Genomic DNA, 24948 nt, shown 5'->3' on the forward strand with positions numbered 1-24948 from the left:
GCGAATTATATTACAGACTGCTACATTACAATCCTATTGTTTGTACGATTAATTAATGTCTACTATAATATATATTGTATATTGTTATAATCCAATTATTCACTATTAACCTGATTTTAAGCCAATTGCCGATAACGTGATAAATATTGTCGCAATATAAATAACTTAATCACAATTAATAAACATATGTATTTTAACTCTACTATTAAAATAAAAAGAACTATTTCAATGACCAAGTAAAAAGCCAGCTAAACCAGGCTTTATAGGAGAAGGGGAATTAGAACATAGGCCCGTCACACTGCCGCAAGTGATGTTTAAAACTGTGTTAATGATCATTATCAGATGTTAATCATAATTATGGCCCAGTAATAAGCCAGGCCAGGCTTTATAGTAGAAGCGGAATTAGAGCCTCACACTGCCGCAAGTGATGTTTAAAGCGGTGTTAATGATCATTATCAGATGGTAATCATAATATGGCCCAGTAAAAAGCCAGGCCAGGCTTTATAGGAGAAGGGGTATTAGAGCATAGGCCCGTCACACTGCCGCAAGTGATGTTTAAAACTGTGTTAATGATCATTATCAGATGTTAATTATAATTATGGCCCAGTAAAAAGCCAGGCCAGGCTTTATAGAAGAAGGGGTATTAGAGCATAGGCCCGTCACATTGCCCCAATCGATCGAGTGATGTTTAAAACTCTGCAATGAAAAGCCAGCCAGGCCAGGCTTTATAGTACAAGAGGAATTAGAGCTTAGGCCCACACTGCCTCAAGTGATAATGTTTGAAACTCTAATATCATTATCAGATGTCAATCATAATGACTAGGTTGGCGGAATCGCTTACACTCCGAGGCGAGGGACTAAGCACTGACTTTACGGCTAGGTACTACATATTGTGAATTTTTACGAGAAAGAAAAATATTAATTAAAGATCTCTAAAGTCTAAACACCAGTGACGAAAAAGACTCGGTTATTTAAGGGTTTAAAACTTCTTTTTTTAGCAATCATATGTTATAAATACTACTGTTTATGACTCCCTAGAAACATAGCACGCCGCGTTGAAGTAACTTGAATACGAATACGTTCTTTGAGTCATATGTACCGGACGCAAGTCTTGAGAATTTAAGTAACCACAGAAAGGATATATTAAAAAAAATCGGCGTTGCGGTAAACCGCACGAATCATGGTGGACTTGAGCCGACTTATTTATTTATAGAAATTACGCCCGGGGAGACATTACAGTTGCCCAATTCATTCTCTGAGCTAAGAAAATATTTATAATTCAGTCCTAATTGAACCACAAAGAAAGTTTTATAACAAATACAACAAAAACATGAAGCAATGGTAGATACCTATAATAATATAGTAGAAATAACAATTTGTGTTATACTCGTAGAAAATGAAGGTATTCGTAGACAGATAATAGCGTAATTCTTCCTATCGATAGACGAAGAATTAAGGCAAAAATCTGTTAAAAATATAGTAGACTACTTGTCATAAAGTATACCTTGTATCTGCTATCTAAACTGTTTCTTTTTAAATCATTGCAATACCCATTCGGAAAATACAATCACAATTGCACAGTGCGATTGCGATTGTAGGTATCAAGATTGATCTGAGTCCGCCTACGAAACAGGCTATACATAAATATGTCAAGTAAGCAAAGCATGAAACAGGAATAGACCAAGTAGACGTATTCCAAATACATATTGGATTTCAATGTTACTAATTAGATGTAAGACATACAGAAAACGTTATTTAGCTATGTTTTGACTTTTTTATAAGCATATTTAAAAAAAAAGACTATAAATAAAATCTAATAGAATCTTCTCTGCAACATAAATGGATTATGAATGAGAGGAAAAATCGGGCAGTCGAAAAATGCACGTACCAATCCAAAGACGGCGATATCAAAGAGTTCCAATTTAAAATCCGATATCGAACCAGGTTCGGAAACGTGAGTTAACGAAGTATTCATGCACTAGTTAACCTGGGACCTGGCCAACATGATGACAGGAATTGAAGTCCCTGATATTTCGCCATTCTGAAGTATAACTATCCGATTTAATATCGTATCGAAAAGTCGTATTATAGTGTTAATGAATAAGTAATTTAATTTCAAGTTTTAAATTAATTATTATCACCATTCATACCTAAAACATTAACTGAGGTTTCAAAAGTGTTTTAAAATAAGCCTAATTGAAATGCTAATTGATTATGAAACACGGCTAAAACTTACGTGATATTAGGTCGGAATCGGAGGCAGAGGTCATATCCACTGGGCTATCACGGCTCCCAAGATATATTACGAGACGAGAAAAACAAAAATGTAGACCATTAGCGGCGGCTTCGAAATTATCGCTCTCTCTTTCGTTGCGTTGGGACAAAAAAGAGAGCGATATTACAACTCCACCGCTATTGGTCGACAATGAATCTGTTTCTCTTAACGAGAATGTCGTTGACGCAAGCTATGCGTACTGATATAGAAGTACGTGTAATTTATCTACTATATCGAACAATTTATGTGGTATATATGTATACAGGAAGATGTAACGACCAACGAGACCGAATCTACGACTTTTATTTTCTCCCCAAATTTAATTATTCTGAGGGATATTAAAGCGATCCCTTTTTCCTCAAAAGGAGAAACAGAAGCCCTCTAAAAATCACTGACTGGTAGACACTGAAAGGCGGTATTACTTTTATATAAATACTTCGTTTAGAAAGGATTTTTATAAAAGTTGAAAGAATAATAAGCAGTCTTTGAAAGATAAAACACCGGGGGCAGTCTATTGCGATGGAAGGCAATAAGGGATTACGCGTCCATTTTAGAGACAAGCGCTAATGGGAAGTTACGACTGCCATATAAAACTAAACAGCATACGAACACTATTACGAGTACAACAAACTTCTTAGGCTATTTGCACACTGCATCCGATTCAAATCCAGATTTTAAAAAATCTAATTTGGATGTTAATTTTGCACTGCGTTCATACTGGTCTTAGAACCTTTGATAGCCTGGTATTCGTCATTTTATAAAAGCAGAAAGCTTATCAGCCATGCTCTATCAGTACTGACCGTTTGGAACGTGGAGGCTTTGGGAGATTCGAACTATCGAGGGGTTCGTCAACCGTCCAAGTATAAACGTATTTTTGATATATTTTCTTAAATCGAGAAATGATGTGGCCAGACATTTAGTTTTGTGACAATATTCTGTTAAAAAACAAGTAAAGCCTCTGGATCAATTGACGGATGTTGCCTGTTGAATGTCTTCTTGAATCAGATCGCCACGGATTTCAACGTTCACCTTGGATACAGCATTCATACGAGTAATATTATGATTGATTGATCCGACAGCAACACATTGGAGATATTCTTTAATTCGGAAAACAAAATTCCATTCCAATACTCTGGTATACATCATACAATTACATTGTTTATTTCAGACTGAACTTTTAACTTTACTTGTGAAGAATAAAAAAAAGAACATTTTCGGATTTGGATCAGATATGGATCACATGCAGTGCGCAGAGAGCCTTAAACTGCTTTTAGTGAGCCATTCCGCGGTCGAACAGCAAGGTCTGGCTGAAAACTCACCGAGATGCTCATAAAAAGTTTATATACTAATTTATTATCGTGACACGATATAATTTGTGTTTAACAGAAGTCATAATGTTACGACCGTCTACGTAAAATGATATTAATTTTGTTTAGCTCGTGCCTTTTATTATATTTACGTATAAAAGGCACAATATAATGTATTCCGTACGCGTCTATTAATTTGAAAACATGAATTTTTTTCCTACTTACCTACTTATTGTGATGGGGGCTGTATTTATTCAGTTAAGTGTATATAAGTTTGTTTGTTTTTAGGATATAAATTCCCGCTTAATCAATTTGTACACAATTTGCACAGAGATGGGATAATTTTGATACAACAAATAAAGAGTTTCTACGATCATTAGCTAGTATAAATATAAATATGAATATCTGATAAAACTCTGAACAGAGATCTTTTCTAATCTAATTTGAACGGATGTAAATACCTATATATTTAACTCAAAAGCAGAAATGAAGCAGATTTATACAAAAAAAAAAAACATGGGTAAAGCGTCTTCTTTCTTAGATCTTTTACCCCAGAAAAGCGTTCATCTGGCAGACAACACAAACAAATTCCCAGGCAGCAGGTTGTGATAAATAAAATAAATATTTCTATAGAGTATAGACCAAGCAACAAAATACGCGAGAGAAACTAGATCCGAAGACAAAATCTATCACGCGTTTAGACTATTTATTTGTTAGCCGGCAGAATCGGCAACGCAAGGAAATCTTTGTAACATTATTTACGTAACACCCATAAAACTTGTTACACGCTGTCTGGGTAGCAATATGAGAATTTACCGAGCGTATTCCCAGTGTGAGACATGCAGGCTATTAAGATCGTTACACGTATAACGAATATACTCGTTCTGTTACTGATATACTTGTTCTAGCGTCTTCATCCGTGTAGATTATTCGCGAAATCAACAAGATTTTTTTTTTTTTTTAAGTTGAGTCGCAAAAGTGTTACTTTACTTTCGCTTGGCTAATTACTTTTACTATTTCATTTTTATATTATATCTAACTATTCTACTCAGCGAATTGCTCATATCAATTGTAGCAACTCTTTGTTTCACTACTTCCATTATTTCCCTGTCAAATTACAAAAAATGGAATAAAATTGATAAAGCTAAAAGAACTTTCATATGGGAAATCTCTACTTTGCATTACTAACAATATTTGATATTCGTATTTTCCCGTTATTTCTATGTTATTCAAACTATTGTAAAGTAATATATAAATGCTCAATATTTAAATATTACAAACCAAAAACGTAAAGTCACAGTAACGACAAGTCGGAGAAAACATCAACTATGCCTCCAGTATCCAATTCATCACAAGTTTTACTTGCCTTTAAACATAAAATAACTTAGATGATAAAAGTTAAACGCAATTTCATACTCATTTTACAAGGCTTCATCCCCGCTTTATGGGGGAAAGTAATCCTTAAAACGTGTCGTGTCGAGTTTCATATTATAGTCGTAAAAAGTCAATTTTTACCCTTTTACGTAGGGGTGTAATATTGCAGGGTCGTCTATATCAGTGTTTACTCTCGGTTTGACCTAAAATTACAATAAGGTTTTCCAAAGGGCGACCTCTTTTACTTTTTCGTTCGAAAGAATACAAACAAGGAAAAATCTTTTACAAACACTTTCAGCTCCACTATCTCCGACATACGAATACACAGTTGATTTTCTTTTATTTTAGAGTTGGATATCCCCCTTGCCCTCTGCAAATAAATATATTTGCAGAAGGAGAGGAACTCTGGGCTGCCGCTAAGAATTTCGAAAAAAAAGTAAAGCTCAATATTTCGTAGCCCCATACAGGACTCATGGTTCAAAACCACAAAGATTAAGCATTGCACTAACAACAAAACGAGACTATCAAATGAACTAAACTTACAATACATTAAGGCCTCATTCGCACGAGAATTAAAAAATCGATGCGTCAAACCCAGCGTTGGCGGGCGTAGCGTTATAGTATTGAGATGAATGAAATTCTATTTCCAACGCTCACAATTGAAAATTCAACACTGCTTTATAAGAAAGCGTCGTGTTTTATAAACGCAGTCGTGTGGACATATACTTGGGAATGTATTTTAACGCTTTTTTAATGGTCGTTAAAAAAGCGTTTAAATATAGTATGAATTTAAATGAAGATCTATTTCCAACGATCAGAATTGAAAATTCAAGACTGCTTTATAAGAAATCGTCGTGTTTTAAAAACGCTATCGTGCGAACATATAGGTACTTGGGAATGCATTTATTGTTTCTGAATGCTTTTTTAACTTCCGTTAAAAATACTCTCGCGCGAATGAGGAGCTAGGTATGCTTCCGTCGCCAAGCAACATTGTTTCGGTTAAAAAGTTGCCGGTGCTTATGCAGACACATAAGGCTTAACTTAGGCCTCAGGTTATCATTGCGCATAATGGAAGACCTAATTAAGTACACAGCACTATAATCTTACAACTTCCTTTGATTCTATTGATTTCAAGTAATATTATAGAAAATGGAGCTGGTACAAGATGTTATTCACCCCTTTCATCCAATATTGCTCATGGAGGATCATCTATTGACCTAACAATTTTTTCTCTTTATTTAGCAGGAAATTCTTCAATTTTAATAGTTTATTAAAATAATAGTAATTCTATTTCCACTATTATTAACTACTCAAACAAAAATTTAATCGGATTCAAGATATCGAGATTAGGATACGGTTTAACCTTGAGATCATTCTGAAAGGTTTATCGAAGCTATATAAAGATAAAAGATTTTAATCTGTACCGGATCTTGGCGGCGGGATTAGTTCAAAATCTTATGGATGCTAATTTGAGAGCCTGTGATCGTCAGACCTTTGTGATTAATAAAGAAAGCGGAAAGTTTGACAGCCTATGCTCTTATCATTGGTTTTAACACCTACCAAATAGGCAAGCTAAATATTCGTTCGTTCGTTACAACCTATATGCGGCTAACTGCTGCGCACAAGTCTCTTCTCAGAATGAGAGGGGTTAGGCCAACAGTCCACCACGCTGGCCCAATGCGGATTGGCAAACTTCAAACACCTAAAGAATTAAGAAAAATCACAGGTATTCAGGTGTACTCACGATGTTTTCCTTAACCGTTTGAAACATGTGATATTTAATTTCTTAAATTTCACATACTTAACTGTAAAGTTGAAGGTGCATGCTCCGGACTGGATTCGAACCTACGCCCTCCGGAATCGGAGGCAAAGGTCATATACACTAGGCTATCTCGGTTCTCAAAGCTCAAAGCTAAATAAAAACTGGTAAAAACTACAAAATGTAGCGCGTAAAAAGGGTAATATTTAAAATAAAAAAGTATATAGTACAAGGAAATTAAATGAAAACAATGCGCTGTTACACAGAAGGGTCCGTTAAAACAAATGGTTATACCCTACTTTACCAACCTCTACCCTTTCCCAAGGGCTTTCATTGTGGACTCACATTCTGGTTAAATAAAGTGACAATAAAATATATTCCATACGTGGCCTTCGTGGGAGCGCACTCCATATTTTAGAGCTTGTATCAATTAACCTTAATTAAACGAATCGTGACAAGACCATTCGCATATTGACGTGTGTTAGCAATATTGTTGAAACAATTTATATAAAACAAAACTACTAAAATTGTAAATGCGAAATCTATACTAATATTATAAAGCTGAAAAGTTTGTTTGATTGAACCCGCTAATCTCAGGAACTACCGGTCCGATTTGAAAAATATTTCAGTGTTATATAGCCAATTTATCAAGGAAGGCTATAGGCTATATATTATCCCCGTATTCCTACGGGAACGGGGACCACGCGAGTTTAACCGCGCGGCGTCAGCTAGTTAAATTGACGCCTTTAACAGCCTAGCCGATTTTGATTAGACGCTGACCTTCCTCCTTAAACGAAGACAGGTCACTTTTTATCGTGCAAAAATGAACTTTAATTAATTAATTTTACTCGTTATTTAGAGGGATAATAATAATATTAATGTATACTAATATTATAAAGAGGTAAAGTTTGTGCGTGTGAGTTTGTAAGGGGTAATCTTTGGATGTATTGAACCGTTTTTAAAAAATCTGTTACTGATAGAAGGTCACATTATGTGTGAGTGTTTTATAATGTGATAAATTTACTATTATAACGCGTTATTTTTTTTTAGAAATTTTAAAGGTTTACTTACTCCTAATTAAGGATCAAAAAATCTACAAAAACCAATTTCTGCAAGGACAAAATCTTTCCAGAGTTTTATTAGTAGCTTACTAGAGATGAAAATAAATCTAATGATACTCAACTTGCTAGTCGCATACTAAGGATAAGAAACGTAACGCATTGACGGATCATAGGTGTAGCTACTCGTACAGCTAACGGATGTGAAGCTAGTCCATCTGTATGAGTCATGGAGTCGTGGCGATGTGACGCTGTTACATCATCGCTTGTTGTCGCCAATACTTTTAGTACGAGTTTGCACAACTCGAAAGTGTTGATCGTTTTGGTGAATGAGCTCTTGTATACTAAGTGTGACGTGACAAGCAGAGACCATTGTACCATTATTTTGTAGTAGAGGAAAACTTCCAGCAGTTCCAGGACTTGTGACCTTGAGAGTGGGTTAAGTCTACGCTGCCTACAGCGTAGACACCGTCACGCTGCCAGTACAAACATTTGAGCTCAAGTCATCAAATACCCTCTACAATAACATAAATAATGAGTGTTACTACCACCTGTAATCGAAGAACTTGTAATATAAGGTCCGAGTGAATAAAAATGAAATTTATGCTAGCGCGATAGTTTTGTTGTCATTGAAATAATTCGAGAAGATAGTTAGACTACTCCGGAAAGAAAAAGAAGACCTTTAACTACATACAATTGATAAAATGTTATTTGGTTTGTATGCCTTTACACCTTCTGTAGATAAAAGATTGTCAGGAAATTTTGTTTACACATTGTCAGAGGTATAGGAAAAGGACAGAACAAGAACTTAATGAACAGCTAAACCTAAAAAATATTTAGTACAGATAAAGGGGATGTTAGTAAAATGAAGGGTTTCCCTAAGTTCGAGATAATAAATATTAGACTTATACTTTTGTTATTCCAAAAAAACTGAATTCCGATATCGCAATACCTAATCTTTTGTAACCAATATAACCCCTAAGGACATTGAGAAGGATCAAACATGTTTAACAAACTTTCTTGTCAAATTTGACTTTTCCAAGAAACGTTGTTTGACAAAAGCGTCAAACAAAGCAGCAAATCATCAAGTTGTTTGACAAACACGTTAGATTCGACGAAATTAGATCGTTATCAAGGCGCTGCATAGTTAATGAGTTTTCGGATAATAATGAATACTTTCTCGTTTTCTTTTTATTATGTAATAGAGTCCTTCCTTTTATCAAATTAAATTAAATAAAATGAAGGACAACAAATTTTCGTTTTCGAAAAGACGTCACGTCTTTCGTCTTCGTCTATTTTACGCATTATTTTCCTGTATCGAATCTCCGGATGCGCCCATTTGTTTACCTCATAGTGTCGTACATTCTGTACCTACTCCATTCCATTTTTTGTTTGCGAACAATGGACTGGACGTAGAGCTATTGCATTGGAGAACTTTTTGTTTACAGGTGGCTTTTGTTCGGAGTTAAATTAAGATTGTTGTTTTACTGCTTTGTCACGAGCAGATTTACTTGCGGTCACGTAACTTGACCTTCGAATGCACATTTTATTATAATATTTATGTTAGCTAGAGATGAATATTATGTAACTAGATTGTAAAGCATTATTGTGGCGTAGCGATTTAGAGTTCAGATTATGAGTGTTACCAGCAGGATAATTATGTATTTTATAACACATTTGCTCGTAAAGTTTTAACATCGTACATTACGATATTGAAATTGGTGAAATAAGCGATACGCGATACGGATACGATTACGCACATGTGCCGTAATGTAACGTAAAATGCACATGTGCCGTAATGTAATATTAAATCTTTATCATCCGTCTAAAAACAAACAGTACTTTTTTAAGTATTGGCAAAGAGTTTGTATGTCAGAAAAGTGCTCAACATTTTATGAATAAAATTAACTTTATGAGATAAAATATAATAAATAAACATTTAATATCTTCCATTTTAATAATTTTGTCAATAAATGACAACCATTTATCTGTAACAGAAACTCAAAAATATTAATTTACTTTATTAGTAATACTGGCTGTTTTTGGTGCATTTGTCTAAAAAGAACAAACGCTGGTGTGCGCGTATCAAAATGTCATCATAAGGAAAACAGGCAAAGATGCAAATTAATTTTCAGAAAGTGTGTTCAAAGTGTGTTTTCCACGCAAATGTGAGAAAAACGTCGTATGACATACGTGCGCATTGATAATTACAACCTCTGCTTCCTTACTATAGCTCTCGCCAAATCTTGCAATATCGCCTCGGCTGTAATTTTCAACTTACCGCACTTACATCATAATGTACTATTACAGATATCTTGTTACATAAAAAAGTCCTAGATATCTCTTACCGTTGTTACATTCGACTACAGATAATAAGTACAGAGGCCAAGGCCATAATAATTTATCATCATCAGTCCTATTAATAACTAGCAATAGAGCAAAGACTATTATGCGTAGGAGACGAGGGAGGGAGAGAAGAACGTGTTATAGAGATTTAGCCTACTGATGGGTAGTCTTAGGTACTTTGCAATGTAGGTTATGTCAGCATAAGACAATCGTACGAACGGTTAGTAAATTCTCAAACCTCGTCTACAATCCAGTACCTAATATACTCGTACATATAAATATTTTTTAAAGAAATTAAAAGTTGCTATTCCAGCACAAACGAAGCGTTGTTGACGTATGGTGGTGAAAATAACACTTATAAGTATTATATAATACAAGCCCATATTACATTCGATATATATGTCAAATTATGGTTAAAATAACCTACTGTTTTAAGATTAATTCAAACATACAGGCTATTTATTTTATTAATATAACTTCATAGACAATATTTTGGTTCTATTAAGATTGTAGAATGCAACTTGTCGGGGGAAATTTTCGTTTTCAAACGAGATTTAAGGGAATGATTGCCTCTTTACCAAAATAATGAAAACGGGCCTACCATTCTAGTAACAATAATATATATGTATCATAATTCATAGTATTTGCCAAAAGTAGCCGAACCAACACATTTTAACGGCAAGGCCGGGTTCGGCATGCGCCATAAATCATATCTAGCAAAATCAATTTACTTATTTACTACAGGCAATCGTTTCCAATACGCCGTAGTTTCAACTACAATACAAAATTAATCCCTTTCAAGTACAAAAACTCAATTCAAAAGCGCCTTTAACGCGCTCGTTTTGTTAATAAATTAAATACAGATTATAACTGCTTACATGAACATAGTGATGTTCAGCCTCAATAGCTCATCGGTAAGAGCGGTCGGACTCTTCATCGGTCCCTGCCTCGTTGGTCTATTATCGTACCCACTCCTAACACAATATGGCATTCAAAAGGTTCATCATTGAAATGTTTTATATAGCACACTGAAAGAATTCCTTGGTCAGTGAACTGATTCTGCCGACAATCTGGAGCAAAGTGAGTAATCGCACATCGTAGAGTTACCAAAAATCGGTGAACCAGATCCTGACAGCGGACTGATATGGGTGCGGCGATGTGATAGCCGACGCCATTAATCACACGGAGTTATGACAATTTATTATTTTACATTGATTTAAGCCCTTCACTTAGTAGATTCACTTACAAAATAATTGGCATGATATTTCTATGAATACTCGTAGATGAATGAGATATCCAAACTGATTACATATCAGTAAATTAGGCGCCATGATATTACATTACAAAACTTTTCGCTAATGTATACATGTATCTGAAAAATTGTATTAATCCCTTCAGAAGTGAAATTTCCATATTTCTATAGTATTAAAGAAAGGTGCTGGACTGGCGGCACCGCACAAAAAAAAGCGCAATTTTGGTCGACCCCCAGGTGGACTGACGACATCAAGCGAATCGCAGGTATTCGCTGGATGCAGGCGGCTCTGTATCGTGATGTTTGGAAGTCCCTACAAAAGGCCTATGTCCTGCAGTGGACGTCCATCGGCTGACATGATGATGATGATTAAAGAAATATTTAACGCAATTTGAAATCTCTAGTTTCTTAGGTAAAGTTATGCAAGGCCCGCAGGTTCCATAAGTTCTATATCCACCAGTTTACTGTCGTGACCACTTGTAGGATTTTTTTCATATATTTGGAAAGAAAAATGAAATATTGATGTATTTTAAAAGATTTACTGAATTAAAAAAATACCTCAACCATACTTAAACCGGCTAGATGAAGATTTTTTATTCTGTGGTTGTATCACATTCTCGTAGATCATTATTAAAAAGATCACAGTGTATATTGTCTGTCAATTATATGATTACACTCAGGACATGCCTCTTATAAATAGATAGCAAAGCAGTTCTCGTTCCCGTTGGAATACGGGGATAAAATATAGCCTATAGCACCCGGTGATAGTATAGCTTCCCAACAGTGATATATACAGAGTTTAAAAATGACCTCATTAGGGTCACGGTGAAAGTATTTTGGCGATATCTTACTAATACTGAAGGCGTGTCCAACGATTAGATATTTGTCATTTTGTTGATTTAATGTGCAATCGTGTTGTGCCCTGAATAGTCCAAGTATCACGATAACGATAATACAATACAACTGATAACGATTACATTCAATACAACCCATGCCTACGCGGTTCTTTACTGATAAATTACTGATAACTTGAATGTTTGCTTTATTTGTAATGCAAACAGAAAGATGATAATAATAGAAATTGTAATTTTACCCTTCTTTTTTTTTTATTTATATTTGACCATAAAATAAAAGTTACTAATAGATTACCTACCTTATTTATTTTTGCCGGCATATATCTACCACCAGTGGCATGCACAAGATTTTTAACTAAAAAATTTTTAAGATTTTTAATTTTTGCACTATAGGTACAAATTGTACAAAATGAAAAATTCCTCCTCCAATACAGGTACGTAATGAATCCTCAGGGTATGCATTGCGTTTATGCTTCTATGAAGTGCACGCTACTGTCTACCACCAGACCAGACCAGACCTAATATAGAAAATATAAAATCCTAAATTGACTCAAGCTGAGAATGAACCAGGACCTCTTTGTTGAAACCCATAACATTAGCTACTGAGAGGTCGTCGATAATAATATGTCTTTAAAATTACGTTCTCATAATTAAACATTCTTAGACATCATCAACATAATGGTTTTCTCATAAACCTATTACACCGCCTTGTACAAATTTTATAATGAAAAGTAATGAATTTAACTCTTTGTAGCAGACGGAACAAAGGCCGGCAAATACGTCCAGCGTCGAGTTTGCTCTCTTTCCAATTTCACGGCTAAATTAAATCCTCAACAAAGATTACGCCACTAATCAAGTTACGAATGAATTGTGCTTGATTGGTTTGGTAAAGTTTTCTACCAAGAGAATTGCGCACCGACAAACAAATGTACTGTAATTAAGATTCGTAACTGTTTTAATTAATTGTTTGCCTCCTAATGGCGTATTTATTTCGAGAGCCCTTCTGTTTATCGAGTCGACTGGAGTGGAGATAAGGTTTTAGAGTGTCGATCCGATACTTAGGGGCGTAAAATCACCACGCCATTTTTAACGACGCCATTTTCTGGTGTCCTATGCAGAGTGCTTCAGTCGTGTCATTAGTTATGCATTGAAAATTTTCCTCCACATTTTTCATGAGCGGGATCAAAGTCGAATACATTTAGAAGTAGTAAGCACTTGGTAATTAACAAGCACATGTAGGCTTTCTCATTATCAAGTAAAAACCCCACGATATAATCAGACATATCCCATACTAAATTCCCATGAATTAGTCTGACATTTTAATCAGTCACCTTCATATTTCAAACCTTACTGAGTTTGATGGCTAACCTTCACGATTAATAGGCTAGTTGACCCTTTTTTTAAATTATCTTAAATTGTTCATTATTGTTCTACTAGATTGAAATTTTTTTTTGACATATTTTTTTGAGACGTGATTGCCTACATGAAAATTTGAGTTTTTTAAATACGTTTTTAACAATACGAGCCTTGACGGTCTATATTTCAACTGTTTCATGACGTCACTATAAGAAATCCCTTACAAACGGAGCGTTTGACAAAAATATTAGATAGCAATTCGTTTCACGTTTAGTACATCAACTGCGTTTGGAAAAATTGAAAAAATACTAATAAAAATCCGTTGAAGAGTTTGCCAGTCAAAACAAACGTACGTACATGTACATTTTATATTATTACGTGACATAAATAAATACTTGTAAATTAACACGAACTATTCCAGCCTCACTAACTTTCACCATACTCCCATCGCACTGCAAAACACCGGGTGTAATCAATTTTACTCAGATTGATGTCCCTAGCGGACCTAGAAGCTAAGCTTCTTCGTCCCTATTTAAATTCCAGGGTGTCCTGTTTTAGAGACCGTATCTTTACTTCCATCATAAGAGGTAAAACGCGATCCTGTAGAAAAAAAATAACCGCCTTCTTTAAGTTGAAAATCATAACCTGCAGTTACAAAAACGTCAAGTTTATGAGCAAGGCTATTTATGTACCTAATTACGTACTTAATTTGTTTTTTCTACTATAAAATTAAAAAAAAAATCCGTTCAGTTGCGTTTTTTTTATAAATGTACGCCTATTTCGCTAAAGTAACAATACCTCCGCAATTTTCATTCGGTACGCCAACTGTAAACTGTGCCCCATCATGTTTACAGTAACTTTGTTTACTTTGCGGACCCAAATAAATGTTTACACAACTAAATGTTTGTTTTGGCTATAAGTGTGAATGGAATAAATTTAATTAGTTATCGCACGTTAAACAATAACGACGGTGTCTCATAACAGGGCTACTATTTACGTGTTACGTTACGCGGCGCCTGTGATGGAGTAAATATTAACGTCCTTATCAGCCTAATTAATGTTCCGATGCTTGGAGCACACCCACCTCTGCCGCACGACAGGCTAATATTATAGTACATTATGATATAAACGCGGTAAGTTGAAAATTACAGCCGAGGCGATATTGCAGCTCGAGCCTAGACGAGAGCTTTAGTAAGGAAGCAGAGGCTGTAATTATCAAAGCGCACGTATGTCATATTACGACGTTTTTTAACACATTTGCGAGGAAACACTTTCTGAAAATGAATTTGCATCTTTGCCTGTTTACCATATGATGACTTTATGATACGCTTGTCATTATTACACAGATAGCGAAGTGCGAGCACCAGCGGTTTGCACCAAAAACAGCCAGTATTACTCATAAAGTAAATTAATATTTTTGTGTTAGTGTTACAGATTGTTGTCATTTATTGTCAAAATTATTAAAATGAAAAAATAAAATGTTTATTTATTATATTTTATCTCACAAAGTTAATTTCTCTCATAAAATGTTAATCATTTTTCTGACATAAAAGCTTTTTGCTAAAGTTTAGAAAGAAAGACGGATAATAAAGGTTTTATATTACATTACAGCACATGTGCATTTTACTTTACTTTACAATACGGCACATTAAAATTAAATAAAAGTGGTATAAAATATAGTGAGTACCTTCATAACAAAAATATAAGTAAGAAACATCTGCAGGGGACCATAAAAAGGCTGGTGATATAGAAGATTATCTTGAGCATTAACCACTTACACGTATTCCTACTATTGAGTACATATTACACATCAAAGCTCGATACCTAATCACAAATTAAACACTAAACTCAGTCACATCAGAGATTCTATCAGTTGTAAGACCAGCAAACCGAATAGTTTAAAGCTACACCTAGGCTGCCTTTCCAACAACAACATGTGAGATAGCTAAGCGATACTTGAGCGTGATATTGTATTTTTTGATGAGCTCTTTGCCACTTAAGCCTCGATAAAATAAGCCTCGATTTTCGGTAATTAAAAGTTGTTGCGAGAAAATTATATAGAACAAAAACTAATGTAAAGGAAATCCACTTCACTACTTTTTACATTAGTACCAACAAAAGCCATGCCATTATATGTGCTATTAAACTGTTTTGCTGTGCTCCGGTCTGAAGGTACAGTTGTAGGCACATGAAGCTTAGGTATTAAGCCTGAGCTTGACAAGCGCAAAATAGATAAGTGTAAAAAATGTTCCTACCATGTCCTGCAAAGAATTGCTATGTGCAATGGTTTCGCACGTAACATCAGGTGGACCATCTTTTTAACTTGTTTGTCAACTATACTATAAAAATATTTATACAAATGAAAATACCACAAATTATTGTAAATATAGTATTCAAGATAGTTTACCAACTTTAATTTAATTTCATAAGAATTAAAGTCATCGCTTAGCATATGCACGAAAATTTGATGGGAATGAAGCCTAACCGCACATAGCTATGATGCCGCAGGCTCATTTAACCGAGTCATTTCACGCTGAGCACCGTTTGACCTATCGACCGAGAGATACACAAATGCCTACACAGCTCGAGGGGCTCGATCGTGTACCACAGCTGCGTTATGCATGTTACACAGAATGGGTTATGCTAATAATAATGTTTAGCCTTGCACTCTGCTATTTCTGTGGAACAAAACAATGTTTAATTCTACAAAATGTACAATTATCTACTATGGACTAAGGGTCTGCGATTGTCAAACTTTTCTCATTTTATAAAAGCTGAAAGAGACCAGACCTACCTATAGTAGAAACTCATGCTTCTACTATAGGTAGGTCTGGTAAGCAAGAATATTTGCTATATCTTTTCAATGTAACCAATACTCCTATTCCCCTCCAACTAACTGGGAATGTCTGTATTAGGAGTGGATACCACAATAGTTTTGGTTAGAATAAAAGCGATTCAGCTTTCCGGTACGATATCGGGTCGAAACCGAAAGAGGTGTGAATTTTCATCCAACTCCTAACAAGTTAGCTCGCTTCCATCTTAGATTGCATCATCACTTACCATCAGATGAGATTGTAGCCAAGGGTTATCTTGTAAAACATAAAAATAAAAAAATAATAGTACGGTCGCTTTACAGTTGAGCTATTGACGCTTTATTAGAGTTTAACTGTAAAGGCTTTGCGAAGGACCCAGTTTGAAACTCTCAATTATTGTCCAACCATAACACACAACACAACAACATCTTCCTCCAGGATAATAACAAACATTAAAGGAAAGTAACATGTATCCACTGATGAAAAATGGCGAACACGACACAGTCGTTATGTCGCAAATGACATCTAGCTCATTTGCCGCGCGCGCCGCAAACATTCGTCTCGACAAAGCTAATAAATGATGACGTTGTCCTATTTATTACAAACTGTTGTTGCCCGGGATTCGACCGCGTTTATTCCAGTTTTATGACAGAGGAACGTAACTTTTCCGGGATAAAAACCGCTGGACAAGCGATCGAAGACCTTGTGACCTAAGCGAAGTATAAGTGCTGACACGCACCAGTAAAACGATGTCTTTGAGTAATAACCAAATATTAATTTAGGTCAATCGATATGAACGATGAATTGGCATATTTTTAGCGTCATCAATAATGAAATTCGTATACATAGGTACCTAAAGGTGTACAAGTTTGAGCGTATTATTTTAAGTGCTTTAACCTCATTTTGCGCAACATATTTGACCTGTGTCAAATTAATCATGCCTACTAACTTTGACTATGTTAGGTGACATGTAATTGAGGAATGAGAAATCTATGTAACAAATGTCATCCGGTGCATAGTGACAATCCTTCGTGGATATTATACAAAAGGTAGAGGACAGGTAGAGGTTCTCAGTTGATTTGATATTCACTTTAATAGGTTGTTAATAAATACGAAATTAAAGAACAGGCTAGCAAGGAGTGTTGACCATTTGTTATCTTAATATATGCGAAAGGTTTCATTCATCACGAAATCTCGAAAACCATTTGACGTACAAAGATGAAATTTGGCAGAGAGGTATCCGCTAAGAACGGATTTTGCGAAAGGGCCGGATTAAAGAGGTCTAAGGGCGAACAAAGTAAGTACGATCTTTGTAAACTTCTACTGCTAAAGCTAGCTCTAGTTCTAGACCTACTAGTGCTTAATCCAGATGGAGATGTGAGAGGTGAATGGAGAGTGGACCCTGAACCAAAGTATTAATTCAAAAATTACGGCCTACCAAAAGTTCACTTGTGTTATTTTTATTTCGTATTTTATATAAAATGATATCTCACAGTCTAGGCTAACTTGTCATAAAATAAGAAATATCTAAATTTAGACCAATGCGAATGTATATTGCTTGCACTGTTATCTGATCTCAAAGAGAGCAAACTCTACACGCCCTTATTCTATCTCTCTATCCTAACTCATACCGTAAGTATATCGTTCTGCGTGAGTGAGGTATGCTTACGCCCTTAATTTTGCTAGCAGCAAGGCAACCAATCCCTTCAAGACACAAGGTTCTTGGAGGAAGAGCCAGACAGTAGTATTTCCACGGACAGACCCTGTAACCTTTCGTCCTTTACTAATAAAAACTCACTTTTCAAATGTTCAACAAACAGAGGAAATAGAAATTAAATTACTGAAAGTTTTGAATGTCCCAAGGAGTAAGTCGCCAACCGGTAAACTTTGCACTTAAATCTCGCAGCCAAAGTCAACGAAGTGACAAATTAGTAAACGTTCATGGTCGGGTTAGCCTTGGCAGTGCAGGGGTGCAACCTACCGGAATAACGCGACTCACGAGGCGGGGACTGCATTACAGGAGGTCGCGAGAGTTATTCAACCAATGCCTACGCAAATAAAGCATAAACCACTGATGCGATAATACTTCACCAGTACGCCTTGCGTGCTAACAGCACTACCAATAACGCTATTGGTCGACAGTATATTAAGTCTCTTGTCACAAAATCTGTCATTGACGCATTTCACAGACGAATTAGATAAGGACTCGACTCACTAGTCTTACTAGTACTTCGCTGTCAAAGTATAAGATCTGATCTGATCTGCATTTATAAAAACTGCCTGTCTCTGTAAAATCGATGTTTCATATTTCATGTGAATAAAGACCTCTATAAAATGACGATTCGTGTAGTTGATGTTGTGGTGCAAAAAAAAGATTTATATTATTTTTTTAACTTGTTAAGTGATTTATATTACTTATTTATTTAATAAACAAGATTTAAAAAGAATCGATTCTTCAGCCGGAACAGCAAAGCATCGATCAAGTAATATAAGCTGGGAGTGTTAACTATTTTTGATATGCAAGTTCACCTCGTCCCCTTCAAAAAACTACACACAACATTGCTGGCGAATTTGGGTGCGATGCAACTACAAAAGTTATTTATTTACTCTAGGACGCATATCGTAGCGATGTTTTTATAACTCGACCGTGTGAGCTTCGAATTCGTATCTATCGCTCTTTGTCCATAGTATCGTGTGAGATAGAGAGCCATAGATGCGGTACAGAATAGCAGTGCAGATGCTACTCGTATCAATCATTTATTTCAGGAATTGATTCCTGCTGCAAATGCGACAGTTTTGTTTTAGTCAATAGACTTGCACTTGATCACAACCATGTCTAATGAAATATCGAAGTTTAAGATCTCGCTTGCCTAGAAAATGCCTTGTCTTGCATCGAATTGTTTAAATTAAAGTTGGCAGTCACAGAAAACAAGGACATTCCATAAGTTTGAACTAGAAAGTTTTGACAGAATATAGTAGAGTATAGTAGTTTAAAAACTTGAGGGTAGAAAGAAAATCGCGTAATCTATAGCGGGCGCCACTGTAGTTCGCCTACCAGTAATACGCAAACAAGCTCCGCGCACTTAAGCGATTAACCGTATTCGTACACTTTGCCGGCTTCTGTTGCTTACGTGAATTTTATAGCGTACATTTTCCAGTGAATATTCGCTAAATGTTAGCAATTACGTCAATCATTACTAAAGAAATCAATATTATCACTGATATTAGTACTGCACCTGTATTACGTAACTTGCTCGCTTTCAGAAAATCAATGCCGTCAAACAAATTTTGTTTGACGTTTGACGTTTTGCTTATGTTTTGATTTTATTTGTTAAAAAAGTTGGTTTACTTTATTTGTCCTAATGATACTGAGTTGGCGAATAATTCACTATCTTTGACGTATGCTAGTTGACATATACGAATTGAGATTCTATGTAAAAATGTCACTTGATGGCTATCACACAGTAGGTAAATGACATTTTCTCAAATTATTTGAAATTCATTTTAATAAGTTGATAATGAAGACCAAAATAGTGAATAGGCCAGCTGGTAATGGCAAAAAATGGTAACAACGCTGACCGGTTCGTTTATTGGCTTTCTGGTTTAATAGTATCGAGTTATAGTGTCGAATATCATGTTGCAAGTATCGTTAAAATCATTGCAGTCCAAAAACTCAAGCGATTTATGCCAAAGTTATTTTAAATAATGAGCCCGCAAATAAACATTGTCTGTTGCTGGTGATTAAGTAGGTACTTCCCATCGACCCCTATTCCCGACTAGCCGAGTAGAAACAAAAGAAACAATGGGGTGCACATCCGGCCCACCAACCTGCGGCCCAGTGAGATGTTACTACACTAGAGTCCCGTAAATATGGCCCATTATTGACATCAGCTTAAAACACAAAGGATGATATTCTAATCAGTTTACTACTACTCAAATCATCACCAGCCCAGCCCTACCACCATATAGTTACACCTATATTTCCACAAGGATTTGTCAAGTCTTCGCGAAAAATAAACTAAATTAATTATTAATTGCCATGTTTCAAAAATAATAGAAACTTTTTACTAGATATTAGAAATAAAATTATTTCGAGGTCAAAACTGGAATCTATGAATATTTAAAAGTTTCCAATGAATATAAGTTAAAAGTTTCCAATGAATACCCTTAGCTGCTTTCTAGGATAATAACCAACTATTGAGTTTTGATAGCCAGTAATAATGAGTGTTTACATTATAAACCTACGCTTATAATGTAAACGCTCATTCATTCATATTCATTATTTTATATATCATTCATTATTTAGCAGAAATCATTTTTAAACTTCTTTTTATTTAAAAACCTTAGTCTTGTCTTATATCTTAATAGCTGTGCCCTATAGCTTCGCTCGCGTATTAGGTTAGACGAGTGATGAGTCGAGAGCTATCTATCATATTTTTCAAACCGACTTGTAATTCCAGAGATTAGCGCCTTTAAGCAAACTCTTGAAACAGCGTTATAACATCAGTAATACTGAATATTAAGGTTGCCCATCTATACAACCACAATGTAGGTTGTAGTGACCATGAGCGTGGCTGATTACAGCGGAATAATATAGGGATTATTATACAGCTCCCATAATTATTGGATAAAACGTAAAACGGCGATACACCACCTAATCATTTAAAACTAATTTGGATAGTTTTGAAAAAAATACTTGGACTCACAACGGATTTTTTCGTAACTACTCAAATTATTAGATTTAGATAATTGGTTTGTGTTTCTCTTGCTTTTTATCCATTAATTACGGAACATTCTGTATATTGTATTTTTTTCTTAACAAAGCCGAGAGAAAATTGTAGTAAAAGTTCTATCTTATTCTCAGAACAGCGAAGCACGCGAGAATCATCAATAATTACAAACTAATATTATTTTGTTTGCCCGTACGCCATTACGATATAGGCTTCTCTATTTGAAGATGATTATTGTATGGGGAGGGCGTTCGTACGTGATAGGAATTTTCTTGGTGCATGCTCAACGCTAAATAATACCTACCTACGTAGGTACCTACTCGTTAAGAATACCGGCGCAACGGTTTGACGTCAGTAGTTCGTGTATAATCATCGAAAACACTGCAACATTATTCTAAACACTGCCCCTATGGTCCAGTGGTTAGCCTATACGGCTTTGGAGTATGAGGTCCTGGAATATTAAATACTAGCTGACGCTGCGCGGTTTTACCTGCGTGGTTACCGTTCCCGTAGGAATATGGGGATAATATATAGCCTATAGCTTTCCTCGATAAATGGGTTGTCTAACACTGAAATATTTTTTCAAATCGGACCAGTAGCTCCTGAGATTAGTGTGTTCAAGCAAACAAACCAACTCTTCTGCTTTATATTAGTATAGATTAAATTTTAGTTGCTGGTGGTGGTACACATTAAGCCACAGCCAGTCATTATAATTAATATATGTTAGTGATAGTTACAGAATCAAAAATTATCACCTAAGCCTTCCTACCAGCCTTGTAGGAGTATCAGCAGGACAGCCTAGGCTAAGGGAATACAGACACTGCAACAGAGAGATATGTTTCGTCCCTAGTGGGCAGGGGCGTAGCTACCGCCGCATCAGCCATATCAATGATACAGAACCCTCGGACTACAGGAGCCCCTTACTGTGGAAGCAAAACCTTGTAAAAAGTAATCTACAATATCACTTAAACTGGTGGTGCAACCCAGGAAAAAAATATAAAAAAAAACCTGCAGAAATTACTAAAGTAAAACAAAACCCTTCTTGCAGTTGGGTAAAAAACCAATGCTTTATGGTGAAAAGTTTGGGTATAGTAAATAAAAAACTAAAGAGATTTTTCAGGATTTGCCGCTCGTTTATTGGGCCTGCCAATTGATTTTGATCAGGTGTGTCTGTTAGAATGATGTATTGAATTAATTTGGCAAAGTCCAACTTCAGAGAAATCCAATCCAAGAAACAGCTAGTATAAATGTAATAAGATGATCAGTTACTTCATGCAGTGACAACTTCTTGCATATACCAAGCTCAGTTTGTGCAAGCAAACTGTTCCCATTTATGCGCTGGAATAGCCAAATACCTATTTCTTTGTTTTTGATTTAGGATCACCTGGCTTCAATGCTAGCTGAGGTAAGCTAATGTAACACAAAAAAAGTGATAATTAAAGGAAATTTACAAATGAAATTTTTTGAATGGTTGCCTGTCTGTCAGTATTTTAGTTGCAAAATGCACACTATTTTAGAAATAGTTTAGAAAATAAGTAGATTTTGTCATAGTTACTCTGAATCTAGAAAATATGACTAAAACAACAATGAAAATGACATCAGGCAAGACAATTATGAATCATTAATGATAGTGGAAAACACTTGCATTAATGATTTATTATCTCTGTAAGTTTTATTTCATAGATTCATCGGTTTTTCAGGAAGAAAAGCAGGCAAAAAAAGACTTTGAATGAATTAATGAGTATCCAGCTGTTCTAGTAGCTACAATGGCTGGACAGGGAACACAAGTGGAGAAGGGGAGTGTTAACCAGTTTTATAAGAATTCCTTAATCCAACACTTGTTGGTTACAAATTCTCGGCTCTGCACAGAGTTATTCTCTCTTTCACATGATAGATCTGGCATGGCAAGGTGAATCCATGAAATCATAAATCTGTCTCATTATTCATAATAATCTTCCACAAAGTAAGAGTTGGAGTATGCTGTGTTCGTTGACCCCCCTAGGTAGACTGAGTCTAACATCAAGCAAGTTGCAGGGATTCCCTGGATGCCGGAGGCTCAAGATCATGATGTTTGGAAATCCCTACAAAAGGCCTATGTCCTACAGTGGTTGTCCATCGTCTAATATGATGATGGATGATGATATTATTTCCAACAATAGATATATATAAAACTGATAACATAAGTAAAGCTTTAAAAACATCACATTCCTAAATATTGGTCTGTTTGTTTAGAAGTAACAATGACACAAACAGAGATACAAAACTTACAATGGTCTTTTTTATGTCGTGGAAATAGGAAATGATTTCTAACTATACTGAATTACAAGCACAAAATGAAACAAAGTTAGAATGTAGATATTTATTATTGAATAATAAATAATAAATAGTGTACTTAAATTGAGATTCTCTCAGTAAAAAGAATCCAAGTTCTAAAGTTACTGATGTCAAAAATAACCTATAAAATGATGAATTAATATTTATAATGTTGTCATTGCAATTTTATTTGGAATGGAATGTCGAATGGAACTTTTCTGTACATTCTATGTTTATCTAAACTTTTAAACAATAATGCTTTGATAACCAAGATAATGACAATTGAACAAAACTTAGATCATTTCTACAGTGAAGGATGTATTTTTTTGCTAAAGTAGCGCATAAATAGTGTCTGGAATGCTCGCAAAGTGGTCAAAGTACTTGTTTAAAGTATGAGGAAAATGCATAATAGGAAATTAGATATTATGAGGTACAAAAATACTTACACAACCATGCCATAAGCCCCTTCGCCTATATACTGCAGGTTTTTGTACCTGGGGCCGACTTCAAACACCTGACCCCTGACGATTTCAGCATTTGGGTTCGTGCTGGCAGCTGCTGCAGCCTCGGCCATCGCGACAAAACAAATAGAAACCACTCAGCCAGTCACAGATCAAATGTTTACAGTACGTACTGTCACTGTAAGTACCTCGCTAGTCGGCCAAAATCCGAAATATCACTGATCACTAGCCCAAATAGCAGCCACAAAGCATCAATTCACAATTTAATCCAAGTGTACACCAAAACAAACTGTATCCGACCTACATTATCCACTAGCGAAACGAATTGCTTATCATTCTCGTTCACCCGAGCGCCCGAATTTCTTGGACACTCCCGTACGGACGCAATACCGTTACAAAAGTGGGCGAGATAAATCTATCCATCCTTGTTACTCTTGCAACCGTATGCTGTAATATTTTTTTTATCAGTGTAACAGTCGTATCATACAAATCTGTCATTTTGATAGTGATGATTGCATTAATAAATAAAATATTTTGAAGACGCATGGAGGAAGGAAGAAGCAATTAATAAAGAAATTATGGATAAAAAAATTGATTTATCTGACGTAAATATGTAGATATGGGATGAAATTAGTAAAACGAATAGTCCGGAATTGTTGGAATATTCTGTAGCTAAAAGCAACGGTATTTTGTGTTATAAATCATAGAGGTATTAGATATGGAGATGCATTGCACTCAAATTATCCAACAACATTGTTTGTTATTTTTTGAGAGGGACGAGGTAAACTCATCATCGACAATATTTAATAACACCAATAAGTGTAAACTGTATCCTTAGTTGATTCGCAATACACACACGTGTAATTTTTACACAGAATCAACACATCCACAGAATATTACTTGATCGATGTTTTGCTATTCCATCAATAGAATCTATTATTTTTAGATATTGTTTTTATTAAAAATGAAACGTAACTTCATCTTTTAGTAAACTAGAAGTTGTTGCCGTTTTTTATGCCATGCATCTACACAAACCAGTATTTTAGGGAT

The 24948-nt window shown here is 35.3% G+C and overlaps 1 protein-coding gene across 1 annotated transcript in view; it reads right to left on the reverse strand.

The window, feature by feature from the left end:
- Positions 1-24306, reverse strand: part of LOC112043463 (mitogen-activated protein kinase ERK-A) — a 58783-nt gene extending 34477 nt beyond the window's left edge. The window contains exon 1 of the mRNA XM_024078877.2: positions 23884-24306. Coding sequence (XP_023934645.1) covers positions 23884-24011 — 128 coding nt within the window. The 5' untranslated portion in view covers positions 24012-24306. The remainder of the gene's footprint in view (positions 1-23883) is intronic.
- Between the last annotated feature and the right edge of the window lie 642 nt (positions 24307-24948).

The sequence above is a fragment of the Bicyclus anynana genome, chromosome 5 (assembly GCF_947172395.1).
Source record: "Bicyclus anynana chromosome 5, ilBicAnyn1.1, whole genome shotgun sequence".
Lineage (NCBI taxonomy): Eukaryota > Metazoa > Arthropoda > Insecta > Lepidoptera > Nymphalidae > Bicyclus > Bicyclus anynana.